The 12464-nt window shown below is 34.6% G+C and overlaps 1 protein-coding gene across 1 annotated transcript in view; it reads right to left on the reverse strand.

The window, feature by feature from the left end:
- The window catches only part of LOC150102046 (lissencephaly-1 homolog), a 237814-nt gene that overhangs the window by 180361 nt on the left and 44989 nt on the right, over positions 1–12464 (reverse strand). Inside the window, exon 2 of the mRNA XM_090400712.1 lies at positions 4135–4305. Coding sequence (XP_090256838.1) covers positions 4135–4172 — 38 coding nt within the window. The 5' untranslated portion in view covers positions 4173–4305. The remainder of the gene's footprint in view (positions 1–4134; positions 4306–12464) is intronic.

Genomic DNA, 12464 nt, shown 5'->3' on the forward strand with positions numbered 1-12464 from the left:
AACTGTAGACTAAAATACACAAATATTATTCAAGAAAAAATGAAAGAGTTTGAGAGCAGGAACCAAACCTTGGAGATTCAGTGGCAAGCCCTGAAGAAAACCCTGATTGATTCAGCTAAAGAGGCATGTGGTGAAGTTGTCTGCAAGGATAGAAAAATTAGTACTCCATGGTAGACACAGGAAGTTAAAGAGGCAGTGAAGGAAAAGAAGAAAGCATATCAAAAGTTCCTGGCAAATAAGTCAGCTTGTGCTCTTATAGAATACAGAGACAAATGAAAGAAAGCTAAACACTGTGTAAAACTAGCTAAACAAAAGTCATGGGAGGACTTTTGCAAGAACATAAAAAATAAATATCAAGAAGTGGCAAGATATTCTGGAGGTTGTTGAAGAAGCATTGAAATGGAGGAAAGAGTGCTGTAAAAGGAATTAGAGATGATAAAGGTGACATGAAAACATGAGAAAAAGATATCCTTGAAGTATAGAGTACTTATTTTGAAAAACTGCTGAATGAAACAAGCAGTGATGACAGCACAGTTGTAATAAAATACTGACTAGACATGCAGTCAGGAATAAATATCCATACTTGAAGTAGAAAAAGCCATCAAAAGCTGAAATGTGGAAAGGCAGCAGGGGTAGATGATATTCGACCAGAAATGCTCAAGTATGGTGGTATAAGAGTCGTACAGTGGATACACTGCATAGTTCAGAAGGCCTGAAGGAGGGACGAATTCGAGATGATTGGAGTAGAGCTCTCATAGTACCCATATATAAAAAGGGAAATAAAATTGAATGTGAGAATTACAGAGGTATTTCCCTACTGAGTGTTCCTGGCAAGATCTATGCAAGTATATTTGAGAAATGGTTGAGAAGAATTGCAGAAGAAAAGCTTGGTGAAGAACAAGCTGGATTCAAGCCAAATAGAGGCTGTCAGGATCAGATTTTCACTTTACGACAGACAGTTGAGAAATCATGGGAATACAACAAAGATGTGTATTTAAGTTTTGTCGATTTGGAAAAGGCATATGACAAGGTGCCAAGAGAGAAGCTATTCAATACGCTACAGTTATATGGTGTCAATGGGGCATTATATCAAGCAATATTTAGTCTTTATTTGAGTTGCAAGTCAGGAGTTAGAATTGAAGGAAGTACAGGAAGGTGGTTTAATGTTAAACCTGATGTCAGACAGGGATATACATTATCCCCACTCTTATTCATTATCAATATGGATCACATTATGAAGGAAAGTGGTATTAAATCTGATATCAAAATTGGAGGTATTAATCTCAGCTTTTTTATGCTTAGATGTTATACTTCTAAATAAATCCACTAAAAGTCTGCAAGATTCCCTGACTAAATTGAATAACTGTTGTAATAGATATGGTATGAAGGTCATCAATAACAAGACAGACAATGAAAATAGGCAGAACCATTGAAAATATCAACTGCATTGTGAAGAGAACTTAGAGAACAAGTAAAACATTTCAGCTACTTAGGCACGATTTTTAGTGAAGATGGTAAGTTAAATATGGAAATAGACAACAGAATCAACAAAGCTGGTATGGAAGGAAGGCAAGTGAATAAATTTATATGAAATAAGAGAGAAATTAGCCAAAACACTAAATTAGCTGTATACAAGACAGTGTTTAAACCAATTTTAACTTATGGATCTGAGAACAGGGTTAGTAGTAAAACACTTGACCAAAGACTAGAGACCACAGATATGAGTCCTGAGAAAGATTAGGGGCATGAACATCAATGGCATCAATGGCAATATCATATTAAAAATGAGAATATTAGGAAAGAACTTGACATTGTCAGCATCCAGGAATGCATTAGCAGAGCTAATCTCAGGTGGTATGGTCACTTAAACAGAATGGGTGAGGAAAGATTAGCAAAATAAGTGTTCTCTGCCAGGTTGTCAGGAAAATGACCCAGCAGAAGACCAAGATATAGGTGGACTGATATGGTACAAAGTGCCTTAGATGACAGAAATATAAGTTCTGATAATGTTGAAGTCTTGACAAGTAATAGACTGATTTGGAGGAAAATTGTAGATAGGAACTTAGTCATGATATAAATTTTTCATGTAGTACTATCATATCCTGTACACCCCTTGAGGGTATATCAGGAATTTGATGATGATGAAGGAATTACTCCAACATGTGTGTGTTTTTTGTCTCCATAAATTCCTCACTATGAATGTTGACCACTGTAACTTAAAAGAAAGAAATCTCTTTACCGTACCTCAGAAATGTTAATAGAAATCAATGGCAACTACATTAAGCCTTTCAAAATGTAAAGAATTATGCATCCAGGCTAAGTACTTTTCCCGATGCTTTTTAACTTTTATTTGGAATATATAATAAACTTGGCCTTGGAAAACAGTGGTATTGGAATTACAATTTGTGGCAAAAAATCAATAATTTCAGATTTACTGATGACATTGACCTAATTAGCAGAGAATGAACATCAGTTACAAGAATTAACAGACAGAGTTTCTAAGCCACTTAGTGATTATGGATTAAAGATCAGCATTCATAAATCAAAAATGATGTCTTCAGGCAATAACCCTATGAAAATTTCAGTTAATGATGAAAAACTGGAAGTAGTAGACAGATTTACCTACTTAGGAAGCACACAACACAGAGATGGCCAGTCTAAACATGACATTAAAGCATGCATTGCTAAAGCAACTGTTGCCCTTCAGAGATTATAGTCACTTTGGAAGGACAATAAAATACAGCTAGCTACAAGACTACCTCATCAATACCCTTGTTAACTATCTTACTATAAGGGTGGGAGAGTTGGACACTGCTAATGGTAGATTGGAAAAGATTATTGGTCTTCGAGGTGCAGTGTTACAGAAAATATCACATGTGAAACACATAAATGTAACAAATAATAAGGTTAGAAGGAAAATCTGCTCCGTTGCTAGAACACAAGAAAATATCACTAAATCAAAATCACTAATACATCGGAAACAGCTCCGATAGTTGGACTACATAGCTAGATCAGATACCTAAATTAGCTGGAGGGCATGACTTCTGGTAAAAGGCATGGGATAACTTAGAATCACCTGGATAGGTAATATTAGAAAGTGGACTAATTCATTCATTCTCCACCTTAAAGAGATCCCAAGCCAGAATGCATGTTAGGACTCTCACCTTTATAGTGCCCCAACGATCTATACAGACTATTTGTGAAGAAGAAAATATGTAACCTTAGTCACCAAGGTATCTTCAGAGCAATAAAGTTAAGAATATGCATGTGCATGTAAGCACACAGATAAACAACAGGCTGAGTATTAATGGCATGTTTGCTGGGCTAACAGTCTCATAGTTTTCTAGATGTTGTAGTGAGGCAGCCAAATTTCTTTAGGTTGGGAAAATTTTATAGAGCTGCGACAGATTCCAAAAAAGTCTCTCAGATTTAAATCTGAATTTGTATAATTATTATTATGATATATATATATCATACTGAACCTTAAACTCATTCATGCTCTTAGCATTCACAGCACATTCTAGCAATGCAATCCACTCACTTATCACTCTCTCCTTGTAAAAAAAAAAAGTTACTTTCACTTCTCTCTTCATCACATCTTTATACAACTTTTTTTAGGGGATGACTTCATCCTCCACTCTATATATATATATATATATATGCAATCCCTTCTGTATTAATCCAGTAAGATCTGCTCATCAACATGTTTTTTTTTTATACTCTCCCTCATTCAATATGTTAATATCTGAATGTAGCATTATTTGAAATTCCCAGAGCAGCTGATATTGAATGTATATTTTTTTATGTTCATCCAAGCCAATATTGACAATTCCTCCACTTTGTCTGAAGTAGTCCAATTTGAGGAGAATCCTGTAGAAGTCAATATAATTTAAGTGATGGAGAGTTATTCTGGTGAGCAGATAAGTGTAGACAATTTTTAGTTAACTTTGAAGGAATATTGAATGTTATATCTTAATACCTCTTACAATTTTTCCAGGATGTTTCAGATGCAACACTGGCCATCAAGCAGATAATCAATAAAACTTTTAATAAATTTATAAAAAGATAATGATTACTCTTTCAAAAAATCCTATGCATAACATTACATGAAATTATTATATAAACAAAACTTACAGCTCTTCCCTCTGACGTTGAGATAAAACCATTTTCATAGTTCTTTCTTGCTTCTATGAGGATACCAGAAAATAAAAGCTTAATAAACAGACTGGGAAGCCAGGAAGGGCCAGTAGAATCCTATCAGGACAGAAAAGCTTCTGATGTATTTACTTCTGCATTGTGACAATGCTGTAAAACAAACAACTAGAATTAATATTATAGATGCTGAGGAAAAGGGAACTTTTAGCAATGCAATATTTTCTAAGCATAAACACATGATCATATCAGAACTTGTTTTATTTTTACTTAAGATGATTTCATTTTAATTATTAGTATTATACAAGCATCTTCAAAAGTCCAGTAACTTATTGCAGGAGACCCACACTAATCATTATTCAAACATCAATCATGCTACTCCTTAATTTATTAACTTTAAAAGCACTCAACACAATTACCTCTAGCAACTTATTATACTCATTCACCACTCACTCAACAAGCAAAAAAATCTAGTCCATACATCCTTGCTACCCACTCTTACATAATTTATAGGAATGAATATGCTTTTCATTCCCTTTAAACTGTGTCATGTATTGAAACATTTCTTCTAATAGGGTTCAATCCTATTAAAAACCCCTTTAGTAAGTTATGTTTCTATCATACCTTGTTTTGTTTTGTTTTTACTATGAACTAAAATTAATATCCTAAAAGCTTTCCATATTTTTTATACCACCCAACATCCAAGACTGCCATACAAACATTAATAACATGCGCATCACCACTTGCAGGTGCCATAGACCTGATCTAATACTCTACAACAACAATTCCCAAAAAGACATCACACCTCACACCTTCTGTGTGAAGGTGTCTATATAATGTACACTACAAAATTTTTTCTTTATTCTGAAGACAGCTATTTTGAAAAGGTTTTACTTCACTCCATAAATGAAATCTTGAATCATATTTTTATATTTCTAATTCTCAAGTATACTTGCATAAATCTTACCAGGAACACTCATTATTTCTCTACTGAGTGTTCCTAGTAAGATTTATTCAAGGATACTTGAGAAATGGTTGAGAAGGATTGTGGGAGGGAAGCTGGATTCAGGCCAAATAATTCAGGCTGTCAGGATCAGATTTTCACTTTGCAACAAATATTTGAGAAGTCATGGAAATATAACAAAGATGTGTATTTGAGCTTTGTAGATCTGGAAAAGGCATATGACAAGGTGCCAACAGAGAAGCTATTCAAAACACTAGTTTTATGTGTCAGTGGGGAATTGTATCAAGTAAAATTCAGTCTTTATTTGAGTTATAAGTCAGCAGTTAGAATTGAAGTACAGGAAGAAGGCTTAATGTTAAATCTGATATCAGACAAGGATGTACATTATTCCCTCTGTGATTCATTATCTATATGGATCACATTATGAAGGAAAGTGGTATTAAACATCTTAACAAAATAGGAGATGTTAATCTCAGCTTTCTGCTTTATGCAGAGATGTTATACTTCTAAATAAATCCACTAAAAGTCTGCAAGATTCCCTGACTAAATTGAATAACTGTCATAACAGATATGGTATGAAGGTCATCAATAACAAGACAAAGACAATGAAAATAGGCAGAAGGCAGAAATATCAACTGCACTGTGAATGAAGAATCTATAGAACAAGTAAAACATTTCAGCTACTTGGGCATGATTTTTAGTGAAGATGGTAAATTAAATATGGAAATAGACAACAGCATCAACAAAGCTGGTATGGAAGGAAGTCAAATGAATAAATTTATATGGAATAAGAGAGAAATTAGTCAAACATTCAATTAGCTGTATACAAGACAGTGTTCAAACCGATTCAAACTTATGGATCTGAGAACAGGGTTAGAAGTAAAACACTACAACAAAGACTGGAGACATGAGAGTCCTGAGAAAGATTAGAGGCATGAACAGATGGCATCAATGGCAATATTATATTAAAAAGGAGGATATTAGGAAAGAACTTGACATTGTTAATATCCAAGAATGCATTAGCAGAGCTAATCTCAGGTGGTATGGTCACAAACAGAATGGGAGAGGAAAGATTAGCAAAACAAGTGTTCTCTTGTTTTGCTCATCTCTAAAACAAGTGTTCTCCCAGGTTGGCAGGAAAAAGACCCAGAGGAAGACCAAGATATTGGTAGATTAATATGGTAAAAAGTGCCTTAGAAGATAGAAAAATAAGATCTGATAATGTTGGAGTCTTGACAGGTAACAGATTGATTTGGAGGAAAATTGTAGATAAGAAGTTAGTAATGATATAAATTTTTCATGTAGTACTATCATATCCTATACACCCCTTAAGAGTACATGTCAGGAATTTGATGATGATGATTCTGAGGACTTGACATTAGTCCTTTTTTCATACTTCATGTTTTTTTTTTTTTTTTAAGTTTTAGATGTTTAGGATTTTAATGTATTTTTAATCTTTTCAGGTTTTGTGTTGATATTTATTATTAACTTACAGCAACATTCATTACCAAATTTAAACATTCGGTAATATTTTTACAATTTTAGACTCTTACTTATATTTAAGGTTTTAAAATTTAAGTTCCAATGGATTTCTATCTCACTAAGTTTACTAACTTTTTTTTTACTCATCATTTTACTTTTATTAGTAATATATTCACTTATCACCACTACATTTACAATATCGACTTCAACTTCCCAAGGTCATAACTGCCAAAATACAGCAAAAGTAGGAAACAATACTGATGTATAATTATTTCATTAATATTTTTAGTACGCTCTTAATTTAAAAAAAAAAGAACTAGTTAAAAAACATTCTGATCCAAGGGTGTTCCACAAAGCTTTGCTTATCTCTGTATATCAAAGATTATAAAAAAGGAGCTAGGTTCAGACATAATATAATTAATTTCCTGAACTTCCTATATTTTGCTGGTTTTCTATCCAGCATTTTCAGAGCACAAATTACAACTGTGATAAGCGCAATGCACTCAACTAGACCATTATAGAAACACTCAAATCATAACGGGGAAAAAAAAACAAATGTCTTAACATGGCATTCTCTACAGGCCAGACACTCCTTTCTGTAATAGTTACATGTTAGTTACAGTTAAACTGAAGTTTAACATTCATTAATTTTTAAAAAATGAACCATAAACTTAATTTGGAAAAATCAGGCTATTTGGTCTCAGAATGACTGTCTCCCATCTTTGGCAAATTAATGCAGCCATACTTATTGAGGTTGGGGGAGTGCTTCATAGCCATTGCTAATTCCAAAAATAGTCTCGTAGACCTAAAGCAACTTCTATGTGACACTGATGTTCCACTGTCTTCCATTTAATACTGTGTGAAGGAGTATCCAGAACATGGTCTGGCAGTCCCAACTTGCCCTACAGATGATTATGAATGTAATGTTTCTGTTTTCAAGGTGGATGTTAACAATCTACCAGTCTTCATTTCACATAAATTATGGACTTTACAACCATGTTATAAATAAATATTTTAATTTACCGACGTTTCGACCTTCATATTAAGGTCATCGTCTGGAGTATACATATATATACAGAGACAAGCTAAATTACATTTCACACAGGATCAAATCATTCTCTTCAGCATACTGTGTGAAATGTAATTTAGCTTGTCTCTGTGTGTGTGTATATATATATATATGTGCGTGTGTGTGTGTACTCCAGATGATGACCTTAATATGAAGGTCGAAATGTCAGGAAATTAAAATAATTATTTATAACACGGTTGTAGAGTCCATAATTTGTGTAAAATGAATGCTGATCACCGTATAACACTAAAGGAAAAGAATCTACCAGTCTGTCCAAAGTAGGCGAAACTGCAGGCAGAAAGAATTTTGTGCAATCTGGGATATGCAAGAGGATGAAGTTGATCCTTACGAGAATGAATGAAAGCAGCTAGCTGAATGAGTATTTGAGAGTGGAATGGAGATTGCATCTTTACTGATGTACCCTGAACATAAGAGATGGGAGTGGTTTTACTATGATCTTGTGAGTTGTTCAAGGAGAGATATGGGGGGGATGCAGTATTTTATCTATTCTGTAGGGTCATAGCTACTAGCTAAAACTGTGTCGCAAAGGTATACCTGAGTTCAGTTTCATGAATTGTCATTTGAACAAATAGTCCTAGCTCTGTGTTTAAGTGTTCTGAGAATGCCATAATGTTGGGATGAGTGGTAGTGTGATTGTATATAGGAATTATTTTAATTTCCTCACATATAGGAAGATATATAAATATCTTCCTATATGTGAGTTTTCTGTAAATCAAAAAGAATAATGAGCCATTAGGTAACCATGTCAATAATGTGCCTAGAAAGGGAAGACAGCCACTACTTTCTTTTTCTATCATGAAGTTTATTTTTCGATACTGCTGTTAAGTGTGGTAGAAATGCATCCATGTGTCTAAGGCCATCTAACAAACATATCAACTTATCATCAATAGTGTAACCAAACTATTGGTTTGAGTGTAATGTTGAGTTCCACAAAGAAGTGGGGAGGGGGGGGAAAGAGGAACCCACTGCAGTCCCATCTAGCTGTTTGTATAATTTTCCTTTCTAGAAGAAATCATGAATTTAATGAAGTCAAGGATCAAAGGTACACTGGTAAACAAAGAATTAATGCTAAAGCTCACCATAAATATCAGAATTCTATCAGAATTAGATTTTCTATTCGTTTTATAGTGAAAAGAGGGAGGGTTGCCTGTGAGGAAGTGAGAGAAATTATTTGAATAAATGTTTGGCTAGTTGGTAGGTTTGATATAAAGAACTAAAAAGAACTAACCCATACATCTTCAACCTTCATGGGAGTAGTCCACATCTTCCTTTTTACCAAACAGCACTTTTTCATCCTGCAAAGCAGCAGGCAATTGGCCGGAGAACACATGCTTGTTGTAATGGTCTCACAGCTTTAGATATTTCAGCCATAATTCAAAACAATCCAACCCAAAAAAACTCAGGTGACCAAATATGATCACAGTAATCAAGAAGTTGATCTATCAAGGCCTTGTCACCATCTTGACCACTTGCCTCTAAATCCTCTCCAACATTCCCTCATTCCATAAGAACTCTTTTTTCAAACCGCAAAGCAGACTAACTGGCCAGAGGATGGTTATGGTTGTTTTGGTATGGCCAAAGCAACTAATGCTATGAGGTCAGTGTATTGTGACAGTATGTTACAAGTACATGCATTTTTCTAAACAGTTTGCCTGCTTTTCAGGATGAAATTGCTTACCTCCATATGAGACCGTCTAACTCATCTTCAGCTGAAAAGTCCTGATAAAGCTTCTTTGCATCCTAGACAGGATTCGAACCCAGTTCTTTCCAACCAAAGGCACCATTGAAGTAAAGCAAGATCTTTCTTAGAAGAAACTGATGTAATTGGAATTGAAACACTTCTGTCTTCCACTAAGCATGTAAAAACATGAGCTATTGCTGGTCAAAATCCATATATAGTTCAGCTTTGAAATTAATGAACCAATATGTCATCCTCCTTTTTCAGCCAATCTAAAAGTTTTCTTTGGAAAATTTTTCTCAGCAATGTTCTGCATTTAAATTTTATAACTGAATGCTATTTAGCCCAACAGTGTTTGGCTAAGTGGTTAAGCATACTTTCTCTCCAACCAAAAGGTTACAATTTTTTTTAATGTATAGTGAAACCTCTGGGGTATTCATAACTATAGAATAACATGTATGCCACAGTAAATAACTTAGACACAAAGAAACTGTATATGTAGAGGAATTCCAATTTAATTACGCATACGACTGTTTTTTGAATTCAATTTCTATTATTGTTCATTAGTTGTACTGATGATGTCTACAAAATATTTACATAATAAAAAAGTTATTTACTGTGGCATACGTGTTATTCTATAGTTATTTTAGGTAGGAGATGAATTGCATAATCTGGTGGGGGACCACCACTACCCTTGCTTATGCGTAGTGGCAGGCAGTATATCTAGATTTTTACTGAATCCACACTGAAGTTACATGCTTGACACTATGACCCATATACAGAGTCAACATTATCAGAACACTTCACTATAAACCTTACATGAGGAAGAGAAACAAAAGATAAAAATCTCATGAAACAGTTGAAACTCAATGGCTATAGAAAGAGATACCTAAAAACCTATTTATACAATGTCCACAGAATGAAACTTACAAACCATAAGAATACAACTGCAATTCCAATTTACTGAAGCTGTTTCCAACCACAACACAAACTGATCCTACTTGAACACAACATAAGTCAGCTTTAAACCAGTCTGACACTCTACAGGTATTATTAAAAACTGTAGTCTCACAAGCTACAAAGTATTTGTAAGATTGACAAAGATCCTTATCATCTTTGAAAAGTAACCACAGGTCTTTAAAATCAACTATGGCTGGATGTATGTAGGAGAAACTGGCTGATTGTTAGAAATGTGAGCTGGCGTGTGACTTAACAAAAAAACAGTGATAAGTCTCACAGTCCATGCCTCAACTGAAGGTTAGGAAATGAACTGAAAGATCATATTAATGACCTTTGTATTAATTCTATAAAAACATTTAAATAACTTAATTGTTTGTATCATATCCCTGCTTTTTATTTATTTATTTTTTTTTTTTTGTCTATCGCAAACCCTTAATCTATCCTCATAGGGAACTTTCCACAGACTACTCACTATCTTGGTCACTCGCCTCTGGATCCTCTCCACCACTTCCTCATCCCTAAGAAACCCAAGTGACCAGACCTGAACACAGTAATCAAGATGTGGTTGTATTAAGGCTTTATAAAGAGGAATGATAACTCTCCTATGACTGCTTATTAGTGAGTTCAATAATCAAGTAATCCTGTGAGCTATCCTGGCTACTTTAGCAACATGTTTTCTAAACTTCAACTTGCTATCCATTACTAGCCCCAAATACCTGACTTTTCTGGAGCACAGTTTCCTCAACATGGTACACAGCTTCTAATCTTTTAATCCCAAAATGCATAACTTTACACTTTTCCACATCAAATTATTATCTATTACATTTTGCATATACTTGCCTATTCAAATTATTCTGCAAGTTCTCTATGTCAATCCCATCCAATTTTGCACCATCAACAACAAACAGCTGAGTATCTTCCTTCAAATTATTTCCTATATCATTTATGTGCAAAGTAAACAGCAGTGGTCCAAGCACAGAACAATGCAGCATACCACTTTCAGGACAGAATCCAGGAGAAGGAAGTTACCTGCCTTCTCCTGGATTCTGCTCTTCCATATACTACTTTTTGGTATCTGTCCATTAGCCACCCTTTTATCCATATCACCAGTTTCATATCCGTCCCAATTTGTTGCATAATAGAGTTCCATGTGGTATCCTATCACGTGCTTTGCAAAATCCAGCAGTATCATCATATCCATTCCCTATATCCAACTCAGCTGTCACCCTGTTATAAAAAGTTAACAGATTACTTAGGCATGGCCTACCCTTCACAAAACTATGCTTCCCCTTAGTATCATATTCATATCCACTCATTCCTGAATTCTCTTTTTGACCAATTTTTCTGGTACCTTCACTGACACTCTTGGGATACTGATTGGTCTATAATTTGCTACCACAGACTTAGATCCTCTTTTATGCAAAGGAATTATTTGACTTTTATTATTTGCCTCCTTCCACTCTTGGGAATTTGACACAGTTGAGATTTAATTAAATAGCCTAGTCAAAGGTATCACCAGTTTCTCCAAACATTATCCAATATCCCACAGCTGTATTTGCATTCAGATCTTGCAATTTCCCAAGTACCTCAATTCATCAACCTCTGTTCTCACATCAGTCACTATCACCTCTGTCATAACAATACCATCACTTGGATGATATACTCTTGCAAAATGATCATTCAGTATCTCAACAATTTTGTCTGCCTATGTTACCTCTCTACCATCTTCACTCATTAAAGTTATCCTTCCACCGCCATTCTTCCTCCTACTTGCCACATAAAAAAACTCTCTGGAATTTTTATTTTTTTGTCTGTTCAGCTAATTTCTTCTCATAATCTGATTTTGCCTTCTTCCATACTATGCTGGTCACCTATTCCCTTATATACCTTCTACAACATTTTCTTTGTTTGCAGCTCATGCTTAATGATACTACTCATCCATCTAACTTCTACTCAATTTACCCTCCTAACCTTGGATATATAGTGATATTGCATCCTACAGATATCCCTTGACTATCTCCCCATCCTTCCCTTGCAGAACTTTATACCATGGTACTGCATCACGCTGCCTCCAAAGTGTATCATACTCACCTGCCTTATAGTTCCACATATACCCTTTCTTAATTGGAATTTCCAAA

Source organism: Typopeltis vanoorti, chromosome 11 (genome assembly GCF_054136105.1).
Source record: "Typopeltis vanoorti isolate ZY-2024b chromosome 11, IOZ_Tvanoo_1.0, whole genome shotgun sequence".
In the NCBI taxonomy this organism is placed as follows: domain Eukaryota; kingdom Metazoa; phylum Arthropoda; class Arachnida; order Uropygi; family Thelyphonidae; genus Typopeltis; species Typopeltis vanoorti.